Raw genomic sequence first — 23128 nt, 5'->3', positions numbered from 1 at the left:
GCCAGGAGAGACAGACCAACCTCCCGGCTCCACAGAAGGCCCTTTGACATCACGGATGAGTCCCCCACCCCCCCGGACATGCCAGGCATCCAGTGCTGTGGCAACCCTAACGCCTGAGGAGGCTCAGAGACTCATCCTGCCCCATCCGCAGCAGGACACTTACCCATGTACTCACGATTCCGCTTCAAGGCTCTCTGCACCTCTTCCTCGCTGTCAAAATCAACAAAGACATAACCTGGGGGGGGGGGGGAAGAGGAAGGGCTGCATGTAGGCCTCAAAGCAACAGAACAAAGCCAAGCACAAGCTGCACCCTCGATCAGGAGCTCCCCCCGCAAGCCTGGCCCAGTGACGGCCCTTTTGTCCTCCACCCTAACCGGCTGGCTGGCCTGCTTTCGGGTCCTGGAGCCTGAAGGCCCCTTGGGTGCTTCCTCTGCGGGCAGAGCCCTGCCCTCCCTCCCCTCAGCAGACAGTCGGTGGAGCTGCAGGGCCCTGGCAGGCAGTGGAGGGTGGGGCTGGGGGCCCCCCAGCGGCACAAGCCCTGTGCCCCCCTGACTCACGGCAGGAGCACAACCAACCCCTTGCCAGGGCAGGCAAGGTCCAAAGGCCAGAGGAGGAGGAGGAAGGGGCAGCAACACCTTTTCCGGGGGCCGGAGAGGTCCGAGCCAGAAGCAGGCACTGGACAGACACCTGTTCTACCCCCATGAAGAAGCCAAGGAGGCAGCTGTTACCCGTCTTGTTTCCGTGGGCATTTCTTGCAATCCTGATTGCCACCGGCCGAAGAGGCACAAGGAACTCCCTCACGTTTTGCTGCAGGTGGTGGCAGGAGATCAAGACAAGAGAGATATCAGTCTGGGTCAGAAGCCCGCACGGCAGTGCAGCAAGAGGATTAACCATGACTCCTGGTTATAGTCTATGAACACGTTAACAGCAGTATATGGGGATGAGAGACGACAGACCTGATCAGTCCTATCCTGCAGGTGGTGGTGTAAATGCAGCACACGCACACACGCACACGCACAAGCCCTTGCCCCCCCCCCTCAAAGTGCAAAGAAGGCCAATGAATGAATGGTGGGTTGGGGGGTGTGTGGATCTGAATGAGGAGGAGGAGCCTGGACACAAAGACCAAGGGGAGAGGGGAGGGGAAGAGACCGGGAAACCGGAAGTGGACAGAACACATTTATTCCGGCCCCGGGACACTTTTTTGGAGCGTATCCTCCACTGTAGAAGGGAAACCCCTATCAAGGCTCTAGCCTGGAAAAGAGATGCTGTTTGGGAATATTTCAATGACATTCCTGCCCCTGTGGGTAAGAAAGGCATGAGTGCAACCAAGAAATGTGAGGCCAGGTTGCCCGAATGAAAAGGCACGATGAGAAGTGTGTCCCTGCCTTCTAAGAAGGAAACCTACATCTATCTCTGAATATGAATTAAGGTTATATTAGATAGACAACAAGAATGTACTTCTACTAGAAAACAATGATTAAACAGAATCTTCCAGACTAGTGATTTGAATCATTAAAAGCAAGTCCTTCTGTGAAGCGATTTAAAGCAATTTGGTTTAAATCAAATCAACTGTGCAGCGTAGAGAAGCCTTCATCTCCCCTACTGAACAGCTTGGAACATGGGAAGCTGCTTCCTACTGAGTCAGGCCCTTGGTCCATCTAGCTCAATCCTGTCTACACTGACTGGCAGCGGCTCTCCATGGTTCCAGGCAGGGGTCTTTCCCAGCCCTTCCTGGAGATGCCGCCAGCAGGGACGGAACCCGAGACCTTCTGCAAGCAAGCAGAGGCTCTGTCACTGGGCTATGACCCCTTGCCCCAGCCCCACCCCATCTGCCCCGAGTCAAGAGCCTAGAGAGGGCAGCAGCAAGGACAGTGAATAGGTGCAGGCTTGGATCACTGAAGCAGCCAAGCAACAGAACTTCTGGAAGAAAGAAACCCAAGTACCAATAACAACTCGAAACACTGGATTTAATACAGTGTATTTGTTATTTCTCTGGGTAAACCGCCCTGAGCCATTTTTGGAAGGATGGCATAAAAATCGAATAAATAATAATAAGAAGAAGACTGACAGCCCAAATCTAAACATGTTTCCTCAGAAGTAACATCTCAGACTGAAATTGATCTGGCATTATTGACAGACCACCATTCCTGTGCATGGCACTTTACAAATAATGAGAACCAAGGTCCCTGCCCTGAGGAGCTCACAGAGTTAAAAACAAGACAGAGGAAGGAGAGGGAACAGGAGGCCCTGATCACCAAGGCCAGAATACGCAGGAGTTTAATTCCTGGCATGCAGGCAGAATTCAAGCAGGGGGTGCAGAGCTGGGCCAAAGGCTTCAGGCAGCACCACCGCGGCATTCTGGGAGGCCGTTCCAGGCACAGGGGCGGTGAGGGGGGCGGTGAGGCCTTTGGGCAGCTGCCGGCTTGCTTCTCTTCTCCACCTGGCACTCCCGTTCCAACAGCTCCACTTGGCTCCCACAACTCGCACCCTGCTCCCTGGAAGCTCTGGGGACCACATGATTCCAGCCATGCCCTGACTCTCCCCCACTCCAAGGGCACTGCCCAGCTCTCCCAGGATCACCAGTGGCACTTCCAAGGAGCAACCATGCCTCCCAAGCCCCAGCAGTCCTGAACGAGACAGTGTCATCCTCCAAAGGCTCCCCGCATTTTGACGACTTCTGCCCAAATCCCATCCGCCCTTGCCGAGGGGCTGAAAGAGACACGTACCTCTGTGACGTTGAACGGGGCGCCCCGGAGCTTCACAGTGTACGGTGTGGTAGGTTGGCTGGCAGTGGCAGGAGTCTGGACCTGCAAGAGGAACACACGTGGCCAGTGGTAGCCTTGAGAAGTCCTTCCTGCAGCCAGAAAGGGCACCTTGCTGGACTAGAGCAGCAAAAGTCTGCCAAGGCTAGCGCCCTGCGTCTTCCAAGCCCGATGGTCCTGAGCCACCCACACGCAGGGCAGGGATGTCTCGGGCTTGCCCTGCCTGTTCCCAGCACCCAGAGGGCCCAATCCTAGACAGAGGGGCCCCATTTAGCCACCATGGCTCGCCGGATTCTGCCTGGGAGTGGGGCAGGACATACCTGGGATAGAGGCTCAAGTTTCTTCTCTTCCGCTGCCCTCTTCTGACCCTTGATCCTCTTTCCCAGTTCCACTTCTGCTGAAAGACCAGAACCAGCCATCTGCACACCTCTTGGCGCCTTTCCCCGCTCCTCCCTTTGCTCTGCAAGCTCCCCACTGCTGGTCTCCTCAGTCTCACTCTCCTCTTCAGATGCAGGAGAGTCCTCATCATCATCCTTCACCACTTTTGATTTCAGGTAATCCATGTCCGAGAGCTCCTGGCTGCTTGCAGACATCCCCTGGGAGCTTGTTTTCTCTGGTGGTTGCAAAAGCGAATAGAGCATCAAAGCTCCAGCAAGGAAACATCCTCTTTCGGGCTAGCAGATAGACACACAGCCAACCCAGTTTCAGTTGCAATGGAGAGGGGAAAGGACATGCCCAAGGCCAAGAGAGAGGGCAGTAGCAGGACGACACACACTTGCCTCCTCCAAAATACTATGACCACCCACTATGAAAAGGGAGGGGGGAACCGCATCCCAGAGTGACAAGTCCTTGTGGAGAGCAAGTGAGGAGTGCAGCATTTTCCTGCATCATGGGTTCCCATCATGCCATGGAGAAAAAGGCCCGGCCAGCTATCCTGGGCAGAGCTAGCAGCAGAGTTGTGTGACCTCTGTGCATCCTTTAGGATCTGAAGCCCGCCTACGTAGATTCTGCACAACCAGAGGCAGAGCACAGATTCTCAGAGGCACCGATTGAGCAAGCCACTAGGCACTTTCCATGGGCACAAGGCCCACAAAAGAATGGACTCCTGAATACGCCCATGTAGATTTGAGCAGTTGTCTGATCAGGCATTGCCCAGACCCCTTCAAGTCTCTCTCTGAGGTCCTAGGAGCTACAAACATCCTGTTTTGTTTATTGAAAGGAAAGCTGGGAGTCACCAAAGACGGGCGCTGGTGCCCAAAATGAAATGTCAGTGTAGTGCGGCATGATCCGTGGGTGCACTGCAACTGGGCTCTGGTTTCCCAGAAAAGCTGTCCTTTCTAAGCAAAGTTAAGCTGTGCCAGCACCTACCTCCACTAGCCCCACCCCATTCAAAGGCCCACAAACGCACTTGCAACCACTCAGCACATCTATTCCGTTTCGGAGGGTTAATTCTGTTGGAGATGGACTTCCAGTGCCTCCACCTTCTGCACCAACTGTCCTAATGACCACGAGGGGCATTGATTGGGAGTAGAGACAGTGAGTCAGGGTCTCCCTCTCGGTCCCTGCTCTATGACCCCTGAACTGACTCTGCAGCACTTCCTGTGCGGAGTCACAATCCTTCCTTTCCTCCTAGACAGCAGATGGAAACATCTCTCTCTCTCTCTCTCCTCACCTATCCACTATGTAGTCCTTTAGATTAGAGATAGGTCTTTCCTGTCTAAGTGTATTTAACCAATAAATATTTAGTGTTTAGTCACACAAGGATCTCCATGCGTCTTCTCTAAACAGCTGCAATATCCAACCCATCCTCTGCTACCTACTCTGTCACTGGAGTGTGTGCTCATTCCTTAGTGCTCGGCTGTTTTACCTATTGTGGGTAAAAATCAACAACCTCTAACAAATTCAGGAGGAGTGCAGATCAGGGGAGTCTTTGATCTTCTCTGGAGTCCAGAGGAGGGCAGGGATGCTGCTGGCTGGCACTGCACAGGCTCAGCACGGCAGGGAAAGGCGGCCTCCCCACTTCCCAGCTCAGAGCTCATCCCCAGAGCCGCACTGGACCTCCCACTGGGTGTCACATCATCCAATACGCTGCCCCTCCTTAGGGAGGGCACGATTATCACAAAGACAAACTTGGGCTGGCTACAAAGACCAGCTAAACTCTGGGAATGCCCCCCCCCCGCCCCCAGCCCTCTCTCTCTTGTCTAATGCAGACTGCAAGCTTGCTAGGACAAGAGGCCATGTTCTATCTTACAAGAGGCCTGTGTCATTAAGAGACAGGCTGAAGAACAGGCCGTGAACTGAACGTGTTTGTTCTTTTGTCAAGAAGCAGCCACAGGGATGGCCCAATCCAACTCAAGACCGAGTAAGCCATGCCCCGCTGCACCACTTCCCCCCTAAAAATGGTCCCCACCAAAGCAGCCCTTTGCTCCCAAGTAGATACTTGCCACTGATCGCTTCCAGGGGAGTTGGGCGAATGTTTTACAGGAAAACAGCAGGGGGGCGGGGGGAGTTAATGCCTCCACATGTCATGGTTCTGAGCCAGATCAGGTCTCTTGACACAAGGTCTCACTTCACCCAGAGATCACAAGACAGAAGCATGCATTTATTCCATGCCTCAGTTCAGCGACAGACCACTGTTTCCAAAAAACAAACCACGGGGCGGTGGGGGCCCTTCTCAAGGATGAACAACTCATGAAACATCCCATCAGCAAACACAGCCATTACCTGGGGAAATTCCAGCATCACGTCCCACAGCCCCAGTCTCAGCTTCCTCCTCACTGAGGCTTTCAGACTCATCCGAATCAAAGTTCAGATAATCATCCGCTGGCCTTGCTTTGGCCTCCTCAGGATCCTCCGTCTGTGTATCATTAGACCAGGTGGCTACTTGGGAGCGTTTCTGGTGCACCGCCAGGAAATCTTGAAAGGTCTCTTCTCTTTCCAGCTGTCAGAAGGGATGGGGGAGAGGGAGAGAGACCACCAAGATACGAGAGGGTTACCACCGTGATGCGGCACAGCACTCCAGGTTGAGTCCCCAGCTGCACCTCAGAGAGATTCTGGGGCTGGAAAGCAGCTTATGTGAGATTCTTGAGAGGAACCGCCAGTCCAAGGAAACAGCCCTGGGCTGGACAGACACTCTGACGGAACAGAAGGTTGTATATGTACACACAGCAGAGCGGAGGGGTGGAGGAAAGCATGGCTCATACGCGGGGCTTAATTTCGGACATGAGGGATGTTGGGGCTCAGCCATTACCTTGGAAGCCCTCACCCTACTCTCCTGACACAGGATATTTAAGGACTTGCTGTTGAAACTCAGCAGGGGGGAGGAGGAGGAGGAGGAAGTTTATTGTTGTAACCACTCGACGTAATACAGCTTAAAAACATTAAAATGAAACCCAGCATACAATAACATTCAAAAATAAGGATATTGAATAAGTTAAGCTGAAACCAGCACTACAGTTTGGAACAAAGCATAGTAGATGTAAATTTCTTTCTACGTTTAAAAGAAAGCAAGGAAAATGTGGCAACTTGGTCGCCCACATATGGAATCACATTTGCAAAGTGGTAAACCAGACATTCCACATCCGAGCCCTTACCTTTATCTATGGTCCATCTCAATGTGGTTTCCCTAATCATATCACAGAAGGATCAGTGCCACAGGGACAAAGTCACCAATGAGCAAAAAAAACCCACCCCTCCCAGTGGCCAGAGGCAGTGGTCATACAGAGAACCAGGTCTAAACTCTTATCATCCAAAACAGGCTCTGAAGCCGCATGGCAGCTAGTCCTGGCTGGGATTAAGACTAGGATACACATCTTCTGTCCAGGCACTGGGAGGCAGGAACCATCATTTCCAACTCATCTATTTCTCTCCGAAACTCACCCCCCATCGGAACGCAAGACAGGCAGGGATACCGCATGCAACCTTGCACCACTCTGCTTTCCGCTGAAATACCATGAGGCCATTTAATGCAGCCAATATGCCTTCAATACGCATTTCTCTCTCACACTCGTACTCTAATATCATCATCTATAAGTCAGGGTTGAGAACAGCCCTTGCCCTATTATTGCCATCTTGCAGAGTGTGTGATTTTCTGCTTCTAAAGAGGGAACTCAAGCTCCAGCCAGACATCCCCAGGTGCAGGAGGCAGAAAGCAGCCAGCCAGCATGCCACCCTCTTGGCCCAGCAGACCTTCCTGATATTTCAGCATTGGGACTTCCACAGCACAAGGCTCCTGGAATATGTGCAGGAAGCCATCCAGCGGAGAGCAAAGGGGCCCCCAAGACAGCCACATGCCTCCCTTCACTCATCCCAGAGCCCAGCTTCCCACTCTCATGGGATTCGTCTACCAAACCATCTCTAAGCCAAGCTCTTCCACATCGTGACCCCCCTGCAAATGCTTTAGACTTACCTCTTTCAACTCTCCTGTTTGGTTCTTTTTCTTTTTATCCTGGAGAAGGGGGGGAAATGCTTGCTGTAAAATGGCACAAACACTTGATGTCACTTAATAACCTGACAGATCTCAGGAGAACGAGGGACAGAGTCCAGAAAACAGCATCCCACAAATATTGTCCTTCCCCACAACATTTTTGGCTAAGCAGAAAAAGAAGAGTCATTCTTACTTGCTTTGCTTCCGTATGGCTTAAACCCTCAGTCTCGAGAGCTTGCTTCAACACCGGGTGTTTTGGGGAGTGTTTACTCCAAGCTCTAGCTTTCAGTGGGTCCCCAAAAGACTTACAGAACTCAACCTGTGAAGAGTTGGAGTTGAAATGATATAGTTGTGGTAAAGGAAGGGCACTCGTGTTTTGACTCCCAAGATTTGGAGGCTGATAGATAGTTGGTTGTGTTTTTGTTTCTTAATATTTAATATAATTTTAAAAGGTACACAAATAAAAGCCAGGAAAGCAATATCTGAGATAAAACTTTACATTTAATAAGCACATTTCAACATGTACTGGATACTGCTGAAGTTTCTCCAAATTACATTATTAAAAAAATTAGTAACCTGTCCATTTATCTGGATATATATGTTACAGATGCAGGTTTTTAACTCCCTTAGGCTGTTTTTCATTTTCCTGTATTTTGGAGAGAGAGCATCATTACCATGCTCCCAATGAGACTAGGAAAAACAAAACATCACACAAAACTTGAACACAAGATGACATTTACCACTCCCAATTGCAACGTGCTTGAAAATGAAGCGTCTCCTCACTACAGCACTATGAGGCAGCTCCCTTTTCAGCCTGTTTTGACCCACACAGTTTCTTCTAGCCCCTTCTAACTAGGTCAAGACAAACTTATTATTTATTTGTTTGTTTGTTCGATTTCTAGACCGCCCTTACAGAATAGGTGATTCTCTTATATTTTAACAAGACAGCAACTGTCTCTATTCTTCCCAACATAGCATCCCTCCCAGTGGCTGTTGCTAGTGTCTCCTTTGGACAGGGAACCATAACAAGAACTGTTATACAGATTTTAAAAGGAAAGGAAAGATTGTGCCATCTTTTCTTGGTAGAATATAGGAGTGGTTTACTATTGCCTTCCTCCCACTCAGTGTGAGAAGATACCTTTGCCTCACTGAAGTGAGCATCCGCCTGGAGCACCTTCTGATATCGTTGCTGCCTGATATAAGTGACTACAAATATATATTTACTAAGCAGTCTGGGAAGCACACCGGCAAGGATTCGAACTACCAGCCTCTTGCTCCCTAGGCAAGTTGCTTCCCCGCTGCGCCACCACAGCTGATGTGTTGTGCAGATAAGTGGTATACAAATATTCACAATTCCTACTGCCAGCTCACCCTCCAGCCTGGAGCAACAATTTCTTCATTGTGAATATGAAAGGAAAAAGCAAGAAGAGTATGACATTCTTTGTCCTGCTTCTGTCTCTCCCAACTGCATGACAGTCTGCAGAGAACCCTACTAGATGGATACCAAACTACCCAGTCTGGATTTACGGGCTCTCCTACAACAAGGAATTGGGTTGGGTAGCTTGCAGAATTCCTCTTCCCCTTTTCTGCCCTCAGAGCTAATCAAGCCACAGTCCAAGTAAATAAACCTGAACATTACACACACAAATTGTAAAGATGTTATTCTCTATTTTAAAGGCACCTCACCACAACTCTGGCTGTATCTATAAAGCTTTTGTTGAAATGGGCAAGTGCTGCTTTAGCCTCCTCTTCCGATTTAAATCCAATAAATCCAAATTTGCGGAATTTGCCATCCTTGGTGAATTTCAAGCTGCAATCTGTCAGCGTCCCAAAGGCAGCAAAGAGCTTCCGGAAGCGCTCTTCCTTCATCTGGGGGGAAAGCAGAAATCCACCATCCATCCATCCATCCACTGCAGCCCACATGATGTGCAAGGGTTAGGGTTAGGGTTGCATTCCCAAGTGGCCAGCACTGCTGCACATGTGGAAGTCAGCCCCAGTGGTGCTGCGCAAGAGCACAGATATAAAACTAGTTGAACCAGCACAGACACACTTGCACAGCACTACTTGCTTTGTTCCCAATGTCAGGAGCACCACCTAAGGAGCTGCACAATTCCACCATGGCTGGCTTCAACACGCATGGATGTGCCAGCTGTTCCAAAACACCAGCATTGCCTTGTGTATCACATGGACCACTAGGTTCAAAAGGCAACAGTTTGCAAGAAGGGCCTCCAATATGCATCAGCTTATAAATCAACATCCAATCCAATGAAAACAGCACAGGTGCCTGTCATTACTCAGGTTCTAGATTTTAAAATAGCCATTTGCTCTGTGCAAGCAACACAAACCTTTCCGGTCTCCCTCCAAGAGGTGAATGCTCATACCAACAAAACTGCTCCCTGCACCCAGCAGGCGAGGGGCTGTGGGGATGTGATTTTAAGGTACTAAGGGAAAGAGAGCAAGACACCAGCGGAAAGGGATCCGTGTTCATCTAATGTGTACGAGAGAGCAGAGAGCGCCAAGGGAGCGAGTCTCGTGCCGTCCTGAGGAGCCGGCTGACAAGGAGGGACCCGACGGGGCTGGTGTGTCCCGCATACGAGGGGGCTACGTCTACACGGGGCCGCTTCCCTCCAGGTCTCAGAGGGAGACATCCACGCAGGCGACACGAGCCCCGCCGGCCCTTCCCGGGAGCTCCGGACGGGCAGCCTCCCCGCCTCCGATCAGACCCTCCTCCAGGGCACGGAGCGGCTCCCCAACTGCCCAGCAGGCAGCGCGGAGGGGGGCGGCGAGCCAGCCCGGAGCTGGGGGGGCGCCACGCCGCAGCAGCATTGGCAGGCCCTTCTGCCGGCCCGCCCCACCCGGGTGCTGCGTCCCGCTCACCCCGCTCGGCAGGTTCTTCACTACCAGCCGCGACATGCCGCCGCCTCGCCCGGCCCGGGGGCTTCTCTTGCCGCCTCCCGCAGTCAGTCACACGCCGCGGTGGGCGCCGCCATGTTGCGACCTCCGCGCGATCACGTGGTACTCCCAGGGCCCCTGGCCAGCAGGCGCGCCTGCGCACTAAGGCCAGCCACCCGTCCCGGAAACCGCTCGAAGGGACCGCCTCGAGGCTCTCACTTCCGGCCGGAGTGGGGCGGGGGTGAGACCGCAACGGGAAAGGAAACTTCATCTAGCGTTCCTTGCATCGGCTGAATTTCCCTCTGCATTTCATCACTTCTTAGGTAGGATTCCCTTCCCTCTGGTTTTTGAAGCTAGAACTCCCTGCATTTGGGGAAAATCCCTTTCAGGCTCCCATTGGTCCCCGTGCACGTGGCATTAACCGGATTCCCCTCGCCTCACGCAAGTTGAGTTGCGGCTGGACATTTTATTGGGCGGCGGGTCCTGGAAGTTATTGCAAGGCTCGCTCTGATTGACTGGCGGCCTGGTGCGCCTCTCATTGGCCGGTACAGGGAGCATAGAGGTGCTTGGCGCTAGAGCGGCTCCCAGAGGCCGGAAGGGCCGAGACTAGCGGTTGGCTCCTGCAGCACCAGCGGCGCCGGCGGTCTTGCCTGCCTGGGCGGCCATGATGGGCTCGGCCCGCGGCCTTCTCTTGGCGGGGCCGGTGCGGACCTGGTGCTGCAGGCGGGCGCTGGGCGGGCCGCCCTCGGGGGCGGGGAAGAGGCGCTGGAGCAGGCCGGGTCTCTCGCCGGGGGCGCAGGCGGTGCCTGGAGAGCCCGCGGGGCACTGGCAGGGCCGCGGCGAGGAGGCGGCGGAGGGCGGCGGGTCCCCCGAAGTAAGTCGCGGCCGGGCCCGGGGGAGGCGCTGGAGCGTCGCTACGCTGCTGAGGCTGACGGGAGTTGTAGTTCCCGGTCCCACTGGGAGGCGCCCCCAGGGAGGGAAGAGGAAGAAGCGCATGCGCGCACCCCCGGGGGGAGGAGCAGCTGCGCAGGCGGGCTGAGCCCCCTCGTGCTCTGGCTGGAGCGTGGGCTGCCTGGCTCCGCCCCCGAGAACACACGCACTGGGCTCCCCACTGCTCCCTCGAAGGGATTCCCAGGGGGTGGTGTTCACTACAACTCCCAGCAACCCTAGCTGCAGTGGCCTTTGGCTGGGGGTTCTGGGAGTTGTAGTCGTCGACCCGCTTGGGACTCCCCGCAAGAGGGATCTGTGGGCTCCTCTGCTGCCGCAGCAGGCACCAGCAAGTGTCCTCCTCCTCCTCCTCCGGGCACTTGGTCCTCTGCTGCGTGGCCGGCTCCCCAGGAGGAGGAGGAGGCGGTACCTTCACAAGGCAGCCGCCTGGAGATGCAGGAGCGCCTCCGCCTGCCGGGCCTGGCCCCCGGGTAGCACCCACCTATGGGCGGCCTGCAGCTCTCGTGTGGCTCTGCTCACTGGGGCCCTTGCCTGCCCCTTGCTTGGCCTTCTCTCTACCCTGCAGCACTACTACCAGGCCCGGAGCCGGGCTGTCCAGCAGCTGAGGGGCACCGCTGAGGACCCTTATCCACACCAGTTCCGTGTGGATCTGCCCCTTCCTGCCTTCGTTGAGAAGTACAGCTGCTTGCAGGCGGGAGAGCACTTGCCCAGCGTCACGGTGAGAGTGGCAGGTAAAGGCTCACTGGGAAGAGCACGACGGGCAAGTCTTGATTCTACAGTGGATTATCTCGGGGGGGGGCGGGGTGGTGGTGCTTGGAGGAAGCTTCAAGGCTAGCAAGAAAACTCTGCCCTTGCCACTGGGGCAACAAATGCCAACTCCACCCAGACTGGGGTGGCCAGTGTCAGGCTGTCCAGCTGCCCCACTTCTGGGCTTCCCAGAGACAACTTGGTGACTACTATGTGAAACGGGATGCTGGACTAGTTGGGTCTTGATCCTGCCAGGTGAGATGGTGACTTGTTGTTCTGTTACCACTCTGAGTGTGTTCCCACTGGAGCAGAGAACTCCAGTTGCTCTAGAGCAGGCCTGCGCAATGAACTGAGCAGACACCCAAAAACTTGTGAGTGCAGGCATGTGTGCACACCTTAGAGGGAACAGTGCTCCCAAGTAAGCATGCCTAGGATTGCAACTTGAAAGCAACAACAATTTAGGGAGGAGAGGACTTGCCATTTATTTGGGGCTGGCTTGCACTCCAGGTACCCCACGGACTGAGCAGGGACAGGGCCTATTTTGCAGTCACTATTCTTGATTAAAATTGGGTGGGGGGAGATTCATAAGTAGCTAATTCTTGCTTTCATTAATATTGTTAATTAATCTGAACATAATCATGGGCCAGAAAATGGACCTTTCCCCCTGCACACTAAATCGTGGTTGGTTCTGGCCTACTGGGGCATTGGAGTTGTGCACTCCTGCTCTAGTTTTGCTCTTGGCCGTGAAATGGTACCTTCATTACTGTGAGCATGAGAGGGTTCCTCATCCCGCTGTCCCTTCTGTGTGTATTTTCATTTAGGTCGGATCTCCGCAAAACGTGCCCATGGAGGGAACCTGGTCTTCTACGACCTTCATGGGGAGGGAGCGAAGTTGCAAGTTAAGTCAAGCTCCAGGTGAGGTTTGCCAGCAGCACTAGAAGGGCACAGCTGCCTTTTCTGACTCCTAACTCAGTCCTTGTGCTTTCCATGAGCCTGAAAGAGGAAATTAAATTAGAGATGTGTTACAATGGGGACGAGAATGGCACAGGATAATTGTACCGGGGTGGTCATCCCGCATTGACCGTGTCTCTCTCAAGCATTGGCAGAGTTTCTCAGAAGGGGCAAGCAATTCTGCATTGCCAACTGCCTTCTTCCGTTCTTGGATATCTGTGCTGAGTGTGAAACAGGAGTTCTTGTGATCTATGGCTATGCCTTCCTTAATCAGTGTCAGTAATACGTGGCTGTGAAATTTTAAAGAAGTCTCTTGATAGATATATTCCTGCACCTTTCCTCATGTGGGTGGCTTTGGTATTTCCTCATGGCCAGAGCAGCTTGATCACTTGTGTGGAGTGGTATCTTGCTGCCATGTTGTGTACAACCACCACACCAGGAGATTGCAGCTGCCAGTGGGGCAGGTCAGGCAAAGGGCAGGGTGAAGAGGGTGGGCTTGACAGGAGAGAGCTGCGCTTGTGTGATCCTTTGGCTGTCTTTCTGAAACATCCACACACACTACTGCCAAAGGGTTCCCAGGAGAAGTAGTCTCCCATGGCCTTGGCTCTCACTGCGGCTTCCAGAGCGTGCTCTTGATCTGAAGTGTCGGAATCACTGCTACAGTGGTATTATGTCCCTTAAACATTTCTAAACCACAGAGATGCTGTTGTTACACTTGCAGATGCCTCCGTTGCATTGGAAAACAGTCCCTCTGTCCTAGTATGGCCTTTCAGTCAGTTGCACCTTCTTGCCTAGGGGCTCTTCATGGGTTGTCCACCCAGATGGACTCTTGAGTTCTGCAGACAGGTCCAGCTGCCTCATGTTCAGTGCTCTGGTGCTTCCTGAGGGGAGTTAGTTCAGTAAAAGTTACCCCTGCTAGCTTAACAAAGAGGCACCTTTTAACGTGGTGATTCTCTTTATTTAGCAGGGGGAGAGTAACTGGCCCTCTTCACCCCCAGCACAGCATCCCTCCAATGACTGTTGCTGGGGTCTGTCTTATGTTTCTTTTTAGATTGTGAGCCCTTTGGGGACAGGGATTCATCTTTATTTATCTTATTTATTTATTATTTCTCTGTTTCAAATTATTTATTATTTCAAACCACCTTGAGCCATTTTTGGAAGGGCAATATATAAATTGAATGAATAAATCCTATATAATAAAGTGCCTGGCGTGCGTCTGTGTCTTCGAAGGATGGTGTCTGCGTCCGTGTCTCCCTCGGCTGTTCTGGGCATGCGCGGCGCACATGCCCAGAACAGCCGAGGGAGACACGACTGCTGGCACCAGCCGGCCATGTTGCCTGGTTGGTCGGCCCAGCCGCAGGGAGGCCAGAGGCAGAGGGCCCGGGCTGGCCGTGGCGAGGCCAGAGGCGGCGGCAACGGGACCGGACAAGCCGGGGAGAGGGTAGAGGCGGCGGCAACAGGACCGGACAAGCCGCGCGGAGGGTAGGGGCGGGGAGCAGCACTCTGGGCGGCGGCGGGTCTGGCCCGGCCACGTGGAAGGACAGAGGCGGCGGCAACGGGACCGGCCAAGCCGCGGGCAGGGTAGAGGCGGTGACGCCAGGTCCGGCCCGACCGCGGGGAGAGAAAAGACAGCGGCACGGGTAGCAAACACAGCAAAGGGCATGAATTTTCGGGCCCCATCCGTCCAAACGGCAAAAGATAAAGTGACACACAAGCACCCACCCACCCCACCCCCAAAAAAGAAAAAGAAAAAACCCTTGCTGAGGATGAAATACAGATCTAACAAACAAATCGACACAACCCTACTAGCGCCTGTTAATTTAACGGGCTTAAAATTACTAGTAAGTAATAAGACACCTTGTTTTCTTTGCAGAAGCTACAAATCTGAAGAAGAGTACACGCACATCACCAACAAGATTCGTCGTGGAGACATTGTTGGGATCCAAGGGAGTCCTGGGAAGACTCAGAGAGGGGAGTTGAGCATCCTTCCCTATGAAATGACCCTGCTGTCTCCGTGCCTCCGCATGCTGCCTCACCTCCATTTTGGGCTCAAAGACAAGGTAGCGTGTCTGGCAGCTGAGTCGTGTGTGTGTGTGTGTGTGTGTGTGTGTGTGTGTGCGCGCGCGCATGCTCATGTTGGTATCCCCGGAGTATTGTCTCGGCTTTGCTTTTGCTTTGGTCCGCTCTAAATCTGGCCATTTCCATTCCAGGAAACCAGATTTCGGCAGAAATACCTGGATCTAATGCTTAATGATGATGTGAGACATAAATTCATAGTCCGTGCAAAGATTGTAGCATTCCTTCGCAATTTCCTAGATGCTTTGGGCTTTCTGGAGGTATGTCCTTCTCCTTCGTAGACTTTTTTATCCCATGATCGCTTGTAGAGGTCTGGAGCGGGAGTGAATACTAATGATGGATCGGAGTAAGTCTAATGGGGGAGAAGAGAGAGTGGAATGGGAAGGGCTGCAGCAAACCGGGCCACAGTGAATGATTCACCAGGAGTGGCTGCTGAGGGACTGGAGACGCGGCTGTGGACCAAGCGAGGCTGTGGATTCATCTCGTCTAGTGATGTCTGCATGGCTGAGAGTGACTCTGCAGGATTTCAGGCCAAGAAGGGTTTTCCTCGGCCCTGCCTGGAGAAGCCGTCAAGGGCTGGATGTGTGTGGCTTTTGGCCTGCAAAGCAGGCACTCCTCGCCTTCTGAGCCGTTTTCCCTTAGGGAACCTCTCCTCCTCTCCCGGAGGGAAAACAGCCCTGAAGGGTCTGCTGCAGAGACTCAGTCATTTGGAAGGGAAGGTCTCAGTTAACACTGGGTCACAGTGAAAGCCCCAGAGCTTTAGTCGGCCCTGATTAGGTGCACCCAGCTCCGTGTGCCTTGGGCCTCAGCAAGCAGAGAGAGAAACCCTGAGACTGGCCTCTTGTGCAGAGTGGCCCCTCGCTGCCAGGGTGTGAGCCGCCGTGGTCTGGAACTGTGTCTTTGTCGCTCACTTGGAGAAGGCCCCATGCTCGGCACCCTGGCTCAGTTCCTCCCTCTGAGGGTATCAGCGCTCAACTGTTGCATCGTTTGTGGCAGGGGTGCTCAGACCTGGGTCCCCAGGGGGTGATGGGCTAACACTCCCCTCACCTGCTAGCCACCCAAAGGCAGCTGAGGATGCCTTGTGGTTGAGGAGGGTGGGAGTTGTCCCCTGTGCTTTGTGGCTGTGCTTTGTGGCTTCCGTTTTGACTTTGGACTGCCCCAGGCTCCATTTCCATCAAGCACTGGAAGGGTGGTGTGAGGGCAGGTGGGCTGCTGCCCAACCCGAGGAGGAGGAGGAGGCGTGATGGTGGCCCTCTTGTTCCCTGGCTAGGTTGAGACTCCCATGATGAGCCCCGTCCCTGGCGGGGCTGTGGCAAAGCCCTTCGTTACCTACCACCAGGAGCTGAACATGAACTTGTACATGAGAATGGCTCCAGAGCTCTACCACAAGGTAGAGAGCGCCCTCTGCTGGCTGGCTTGAGGTTTGGGCACAGCTGTGGGGCAAAGTGAGGGCCTGGCCTGTGTCCACCGGGTGGGGTGGGAGGGGGCATGGGAGGGTGGAGAGGCCGTGGGAGGCGCCACTCCCAGCCAGGCAGCAGGTTGCTTCCCAGAGCCGCTGAGATCCCACGTCTCTTAGCACAGGAAGTGAGACCAACTGGCTTGGTGTGTTTCAGATGCTGGTGGTGGGTGGAATGAACCGGGTCTTTGAGATTGGGCGCCAGTTCCGGAACGAAGGCATCGATTTGATGCACTACCCAGAGTTCACCACCTGTGAATTTTATATGGCCTATGCCGACTACTACGACGTGATGGAGATGACAGAACAGCTGCTTTCAGGTTGGTCCCGGGGGTGGGGGGTGGGGTGGGGGGGCCTGTTGGGGGTGAATGTGGGCAGGAAAGAGGCCTGTGCTGCTCTTCTCCGGCAGGGCTGGTGAACCACGTCACTGGTGGCTACAAGATAAAGTATCACCCCGAAGGCCCAGAGGGCCCGGCGTGTGAAATCGACTTCACCCCTCCCTTCCGGAAGATCAGTCTGGTGGGCGAGCTGGAGAGAGTGCTGGGCGAGAAGCTCCCTGCAGCGGATCAGTTCCAGACGGAAGGTGATGGGGGGGTGGGGAGATGCGGCCCTCTCTCTTTGCCCCGTCCCACCGCCGAAGGGTCCAACGAGTGATGGGCAACTCGAATGATGGGGAGGAGTTGACCCCGGTGGGAACTCAGAGCGCTGCCTGCCGCCGCCGCCTCCTCCCTTGTGCCTTGCCTGCGTCCCTGTTTGTCTCAATGGGAAATCGGGGGGGGGGGGGGAGAGAGGAGAGGATGTATTCTCCTGAGAGTTGGGGTGTCGGGCCTGGTGACACTGCCAGGGAGTCGGGCTCTGTGCTGGCTGCGCCCTGCATGCTCTTCAGCTTTCTGCTTGGTGGGGACAGGGAAGGGATCCAGCGGCGGCGGCAGCAGCAGCTTCACCCTGCCTCTGCCTTGTGCACACAGAGGCTCGCCGGTTCTTTGACGCGGCCTGTGAGGAGAGAGGGGTTTCCTGCCCTGCCCCGCGGACTGCAGCCAGGCTCCTGGACAAGGCAAGTGGAGACGGCGACAAGGGGCCCCTCTGCTGCTGGAGGCTGCCTGGCCTGCTTGGCAGTTGCTGGTGGATTCTCCCCCCCCCCAGGTGTCCTGCTTGGCCTTGGCTGGGCTCCCCAGACTCTGCCGCCGAGAGCCAGCCTCCCTCCTTCCCCCTGGAGGCAGGGGGCTTCCTGGGGTCCAGTCAGAGCCCTGCGTGCCCAGGAGAGTGCAGGGCCCGGTGGCTGCCGTCCTGCCTGTCCAGTCCAAGCTGGAGGGGCCTGGCAGCCAGTGCCTCCTGTGGGGTGGGGCCGAGGGGGGGCGTGGACTCAGGCCCACCTCAGGAGGGGCGCTGAGCTCACCAGCCCCGAGCAGAAGGGCCCAGCTGGCCTGCCCCGGCGGGACTTGTCCTTGAGCCCCAGCTCCTTTCCTCGCCTGACACTGCTGGGCAGGTGGCTGCGCTCTCCCCGGGAGACCAGTTGCTCCTGCAAGCTGCCAGCAAGGCTCCCGCCCCCTTCCAGAGACCTGCAGCTTCCCCCCAAGGAAGCGCTTGCTTGACTCATGGGCCCCACTCCCTCCTCTTCCTCTCCCCACACCCTTTTCCTCTTGTCTTACAGCTGGTGGGGAAGTGCTTGGAAGTCGGCTGCATCAACCCCACGTTTATCTGTGACCACCCCCAGATCATGAGCCCCCTGGCCAAGTGGTAGGTAGGGCAGAAGTGGGGGGGAGGGCACTCCGTCAGCACCTTGCGCAGCCCACCGTCTGGCACAAGGGCAGATTCTTGTTAAAGTGTTTGAGAGGCAGATTTTGAGTCCCTAATAAAAGCCTTGGCAGTTTGGAGAATGGGCTGGACGGGGGTGGTTCAAGCTTCTTCCCCTAAACAATGCAGGCTGGGGAAATGCAACCAGTGTGTCTGATGGGGCCGTGGTGGCCAAGGGAGCTCTCTGCAGAGGGGTCTCCTTGGCCTGGCCTAGGGGAGCCGACGTGGTGGTGGTGGTGGGGCTAGTCCTTGCTCTCCTCTGCCGTCTGCACAGGCATCGCCTCCACCCAGGCCTGACAGAGCGCTTTGAGCTGTTTGTGATGAAGAAGGAGGTCTGCAATGCCTACACGGAGCTGAACGACCCTTTCCTGCAGCGGCAGCTTTTTGAAGACCAGGCCAAGGTATGGAGGACTCTGGGCGAGAGGTGCCTGCTGGAGCCGTGCTCTGGAAGAGGGGCTGCCCGGGGGGGGGGGCGGGCCTTGAAGGACCATCACTGCCCTGCGCAGTGCTCTTGCCCCAAGTGTGTGGCCTGGTCCCTTCTCAAAAATGCATCTCCCTCGTTCTGGCACATCGTCCAGGCCACAGGCAGAAGGGCTGCCCATAGAGCACACAAGAGTGCCCAAGGAAGTCGGCCCTTCCACCACTCGAGGGGTGCCCAGTTTATCCCCTCCGCAATGAAATGTTTTCCGGCTGAAGTACAAGCACAGCTCCTTCTATGGAGCCCAACTCTGACTTCTTTCTGGTGGAATCTGTGCAGTCTAAGTTCCTGAGGCACATTTTTCGAGTACCCTGCTGTGTGCCTAGTGCTGTCCTTCGTGTGGAAGCTCTGCTGCCGAAAGTAGAGGCCAGAGCACAGATCATTCGCTTTGAATTCTGGCTGAAGCTGGTTCCACACCCTGTAGGTTTAGCACCACTTGTGCTAATGGATACCTACCACTCCAGGTGGGAAAGAGAGTTGGAGGAGAGACGGCATCGTTAGGGTTTCTCCCCTTCTGCATTGATAGCGCTGCCCACGGCCAAGCATCTCAGGCAAAGGAGATCTGCTGTGGAGCCTCAAATTGACCAGGGCTCTCTTCCTGTTGGTGGCCATTTGGCAACCAAGGTCCAGTGTTCGCTCGAACAGTTTTACCGAGACATATGACAAAAAAATAGAATTTCTTTTATTAGTTGTCATCCAGATGGTTTAACAATAATAATAATAATAATAATAATAATAATAATAATTCAATTTCTATACCGCCCTTCCAAAAATGGCTCAGGGCGGTTTACAAAGAGAAATGACAAATAAGATGGCTCCCTGTCCCCAAAGGGCTCACATTCTAAAAAAAAACATAAGACACACACCAGCAACAGTCACTGGAAGTACTGTGCTGGGGGTGGATAGGGCCAGTTACTCTCCCCCTGCTAAATAAAGAGAATCACCACGGTAAAAGGTGCCTCTTTGCCCAGTTAGCAGGGGGCAATCTTGATCTTTTAACTGACCAGAATGATTCAAGAGCGTATAATGTGGCTAAATTCTGTTTAATAGCCAGTAAAATTCGCCAGGAGCTCATTAGGAATCATTTCTAGCTGATCTGTGTGTTTAACCACAGTATCATAACCTTGTTATGAGCCCCTGGTGGCGCAGTGGTAAAACTGCTGCCCTGTAACCAGAAGGTTACAAGTTCGATCCTGACCAGGGGCTCAAGGTTGACTCAGCCTTCCATCCTTCCGAGGTCGGTAAAATGAGTACCCAGAATGTTGGGGGGGCAATATGCTAAATCATTGTAAACCGCTTAGAGAGCTCCGGCTATAAAGTGGTATATAAATGTAAGTGCTATTGCTATTATTGCTATTGTCGGTTTATTTTGCTGGGCTTCTGTTTGTAAACTGTGCTGTTCTCGGCTGGTGTAGGAGGTCACCCAAGCTTGGGATTACATCCCCCCACATGCTCCAAAAGGCAGGAAGTAGTCATACCTGAAGATCCTTAACCCAGTGCATGTGGGCGGATCTCGTCCTCAGTCCTACTTCCGGCCTTTGCTCCAGAAGGAGCTCGCATTACAGCTCGCTGGCTCTGGCCTTGTTTACTAGGCCTCTTCTTTTCTTTTGCTTATATTCCTATTATTTTTGACTATTTCCAATCTATTCTTCACCTGGTATTCTACTACTATTAATTTTCTCTAGTTACTAAAGAAAAAAGAAAATAATAACAGTTTAATCGTGAGGCGGACATTTAATTACCTTCTTTTTGTCCGGATGCTCGTCACCCTGCAGAGAAGGAGTGGCACCATCTGGATGTCAGGCGGGCGCTGAAGATCTATATTGACAGGACGTAGGCTTTTCGTAAGTCGGATGCTCTTTTTGTGGCCTTTAAGGCTTCTAAGATGGGATGCAAGGTCTCTACAGCCGTTATCGCTCGATGGGTCCGTTCATGCATTACGGTGTTGTACGAAGCCCAGAAACTTCCGGTGCCTGGCCAGATTACGGCACACTCAACTACATCGGCAGCCACTTCCGCTGTGTTATCTTCACTGACGTCCCTTGAAGAGATTTGCAAGGCAGCTACTTGGTCATCGCCTTTTACATTTTCAAGGCATTACAAGTGGGATGAACATGAAGCTGCCAGAGCGGCATTTGGTCGGAGGGTCCTGCAACGGGTCCTTCCGGCTCAGTTGCTGCAGCTTGGGTATTTTCCCTCCCGTGGTTGGTGCTGTGGTATGTCCCAAGCTTGGGTGACCTCCTACACCAGCCGAGAAAGGTACATTGGTACTCACCGTGAAGGTGTCTTCTGGCTGGTGTAGAAGAGGTCACCCAAGGCCCGCCCGGGTTGTGTGAGGCTGCAGCTGATGATCTGGTTATAGGGGGACAGTTTTTCTGTCTTTCTCTGCATTATGGTTCGTATATTGTTGTATATTCTCTGTTATGTTCTGTGGTTTTCATTCTGTAGCTTGAGCTGTTTTAAGCACTGAGGAGATCCGCCCACATGCACTGGGTTAAGGATCTTCAAGTAGGACTACTTCCTGCCTTTTGGAGCATGTGGGGGGATGTAATCCCCCCCAAGCTTGGGTGACCTCTTCTACACCAGCCAGAAGACACCTTCACGGTGAGTACCAATTTACCTGTCTGTGACTGTGATCAAGTATGGATGGACTGATGGATAAGTTCTGGCACAGCCGCTGATTGGGAAGAAGAAGAAGAGGGGACTCTCCCAGGCAGTGAGCCCAGTGCGGGAGGGGAGGGTTGGATGGTGGAGCTCGGGGGGCGCCTTGGGAGCAGAGCCAGCGTGGTCCCTGCGTGGGCCAGCCCAGGCTTCCGTGTCTTGGTGTGGGGCCAGCCTTGGGCAGAGCTCTGGGCACAGGCTCTCCAGAGAGGGCCTTGGGGAGCTGCTCCTGGGTAGTGGGGGGAGGCGGCGGGGGCTCCTCCTCCCCCCGCCACCTGTAGATCCCTGAGGAGGCTGAAGAGCTCGGCCAGCCTCTAAAAGAGACACCTCTAGCCCGGCCTGCGTGGCTCATTTTTAAATGGTTTTCAACAGCTGGAATGTTAGTCATTTTGGATGGGTGATTTATTTTATCTTGTTTCTGTGAACCACCTCGAGCCATCTGGGCCTCAGAGTTGCACCACTTTGGCCCCCCTGCAGAGTTTGGGCTACGATTCCTGTCGCCATCCCTGACGCTTGGCCCCCACAGTGGCTGGGGCTGATGGGAGCTGGAGTCCCAAGAGCAGCCCAAAGGCCCACGTGGGGTCCTTGCCGAGGCACCCCCCTCCCTCTGACCTCTCTGCAGTGCTGTGTGGCAGCAGGGAGAGGTCTCCAGCCCTCCTGCCCCCTTTCCCTGAGCGGATCCCCTCCAGGAGAGCTGCTTGCCTCTCTCCAGGGCCGCCTGGAGGGGCGGGGAAGCTCTGGTGCATTTGCTGTTGGACTCTGGCTCCATGGATGACCTTGGCGGCCTGTCGTGGCTTCCCTACCCCAGGCAAAAGCTGCTGGCGACAGTGAGGCGATGGCCATTGACGAGAACTTCTGCACGGCTCTAGAATACGGGCTGCCCCCGACAGCCGGCTGGGGCATGGGCATTGACCGCCTTGCCATGTTCTTGACGGACTCCAACAACATCAAGGTAATGGTGGGCTTCCGGCTGGGTGCCGAGGGCCGTGAGAGACCAGAGGGCCTTTAGCCAAGCCTGCACCCGCCTCTGCAGCATGGAGGCAGCTCCGATGCACACGTGTGTCTCTTGCTGTTGCTGCTGCTGCTGCGTTCAGGAGATGCAGCCAGCCCTGCCTCCCTGGCACTGGGACTGTGTGTGCACGGCATGGGCTTTATTCTCTGGCTCTTGCGTGGGAGAAGCCCCACCAGCCCCCCTGAAAAGGCAAAGGAGGGTGGGGAGAGGGCAGTGCTACCTGCCCTGAGCACTCCCCTCTTCCTTCTAGGAAGTGCTGCTGTTTCCCGCCATGAGGCCAAAAGACCAGGAGGAGGCAGCGCAGTCTGCCAAGGGCACTTCGGTGTCATCCAATGGAGGAGGAGGAACAGGCCGGGGCCAGGGGCACGACCTCCCCAGCTGTGAATAAAGGTGTCACTCTGCCATTCTTGACTTGAGAATTCTCCTTTGTGGTTTCTGGTGGGGGTGAGAACACAGGAGCCTTAACTGGATGGCAAGCGTCAGTTGGATACAGATGCAACTGCTTTGGGCCTCTTCCTCTCCCCATTTCTGCTGCTCTCAGTAGTCATGCGGGTGACACTGAGACACCCTAACATCAGGCTGGGGAAGAAGAACAGCTCGGTCAGCCGGGAGAGAGACCCACTGCTTCGTAGGGCTGGCTCACCCTTGGACCCAGGCACGGCACGCCTCTTGCAGCCCATCGCAAGCCAGTCCCTCCGCCAAGCAGAGCAAGATGCCCCCTGCCGGCCAGCCAAGGTGCCTCTCAAGGGAAGGTGTGGAGAACCCACACAGAACACTTCCCTGCCCAACTTTAAAACAGCTTTACTTCCAGAACCACTTCACCCTGAAGAGGTTGCAATATAGCCCTACGGACCGTTTTGGTGTGTGTTTGTTTTTAATTACGCTCCTCAAAACATATAGGAAGTTACAGTCAGCCACGCGATGC

General features: G+C 54.4%; 2 protein-coding genes across 9 annotated transcripts in view; one reads left to right on the top strand and one right to left on the bottom strand.

Moving 5' to 3' along the window:
• RBM19 (RNA binding motif protein 19) overlaps positions 1 to 10567 on the bottom strand; it is a 63102-nt gene extending 52535 nt beyond the window's left edge. The window contains exons 1-9 of one of the 2 annotated variants that reach the window (XM_053279658.1): positions 10066 to 10566; positions 8875 to 9057; positions 7382 to 7507; positions 7171 to 7209; positions 5487 to 5703; positions 3083 to 3375; positions 2727 to 2807; positions 729 to 807; positions 164 to 235 (exon numbers count right to left, since the gene is read on the bottom strand). In XM_053279658.1, coding sequence (XP_053135633.1) covers positions 164 to 235; positions 729 to 807; positions 2727 to 2807; positions 3083 to 3375; positions 5487 to 5703; positions 7171 to 7209; positions 7382 to 7507; positions 8875 to 9057; positions 10066 to 10101 — 1126 coding nt within the window. In that variant the 5' untranslated portion in view covers positions 10102 to 10566. Of the gene's footprint in view, positions 1 to 163; positions 236 to 728; positions 808 to 2726; positions 2808 to 3082; positions 3376 to 5486; positions 5704 to 7170; positions 7210 to 7381; positions 7508 to 8874; positions 9058 to 10065 lie in introns of both variants that reach the window. The other variant, XM_053279659.1, reaches the window with a different exon arrangement.
• An 87-nt stretch (positions 10568 to 10654) lies between these two features.
• On the top strand, positions 10655 to 22607 carry LOC128337940 (lysine--tRNA ligase-like). Of its 7 annotated transcripts, none has more exons than XR_008312478.1 (14): positions 10655 to 10954; positions 11594 to 11759; positions 12597 to 12690; positions 14600 to 14786; positions 14937 to 15062; positions 16073 to 16192; positions 16416 to 16578; positions 16668 to 16841; positions 17227 to 17312; positions 17910 to 17995; positions 18327 to 18453; positions 20216 to 20374; positions 20979 to 21134; positions 22000 to 22137. XR_008312478.1 is itself a non-coding variant. In XM_053279677.1 (13 exons), the coding sequence occupies exons 1-13, from the start codon at positions 10745 to 10747 to the stop codon at positions 22589 to 22591; spliced, it is 1821 nt and encodes a 606-aa protein (XP_053135652.1). In that variant the 5' UTR covers positions 10657 to 10744; the 3' UTR covers positions 22592 to 22607. The 7 variants fall into 7 exon arrangements, 4 of the variants coding, with proteins under 4 accessions (XP_053135654.1, XP_053135653.1, XP_053135655.1 ...); XR_008312479.1 differs by having other exon boundaries at positions 10656 to 10954; positions 20306 to 20374; XR_008312480.1 differs by lacking the exon at positions 20216 to 20374 and having other exon boundaries at positions 10656 to 10954.
• Positions 22608 to 23128: the final 521 nt, after the last annotated feature.

Source organism: Hemicordylus capensis, chromosome 15 (genome assembly GCF_027244095.1).
Source record: "Hemicordylus capensis ecotype Gifberg chromosome 15, rHemCap1.1.pri, whole genome shotgun sequence".
Taxonomy (NCBI): Eukaryota; Metazoa; Chordata; class Lepidosauria; order Squamata; family Cordylidae; genus Hemicordylus; species Hemicordylus capensis.
This window is presented reverse-complemented; position numbering and strand designations above follow the sequence as displayed.

What these genes read in the sequence shown, in the direction of transcription:
- LOC128337940 (XM_053279677.1), top strand. Translation starts at nt 10,745, where the DNA reads ATGATGGGCTCGGCCCGCGGCCTTCTCTTGGCGGGGCCGGTGCGGACC. An exon ending in GGATCAGTTCCAGACGGAAG is followed by an intron (nt 16,842 to 17,226) that starts GTGATGGGGGGG and finishes TTGTGCACACAG; the next exon opens with AGGCTCGCCGGTTCTTTGAC. An exon ending in CGGACTCCAACAACATCAAG is followed by an intron (nt 22,144 to 22,453) that starts GTAATGGTGGGC and finishes TCTTCCTTCTAG; the next exon opens with GAAGTGCTGCTGTTTCCCGC.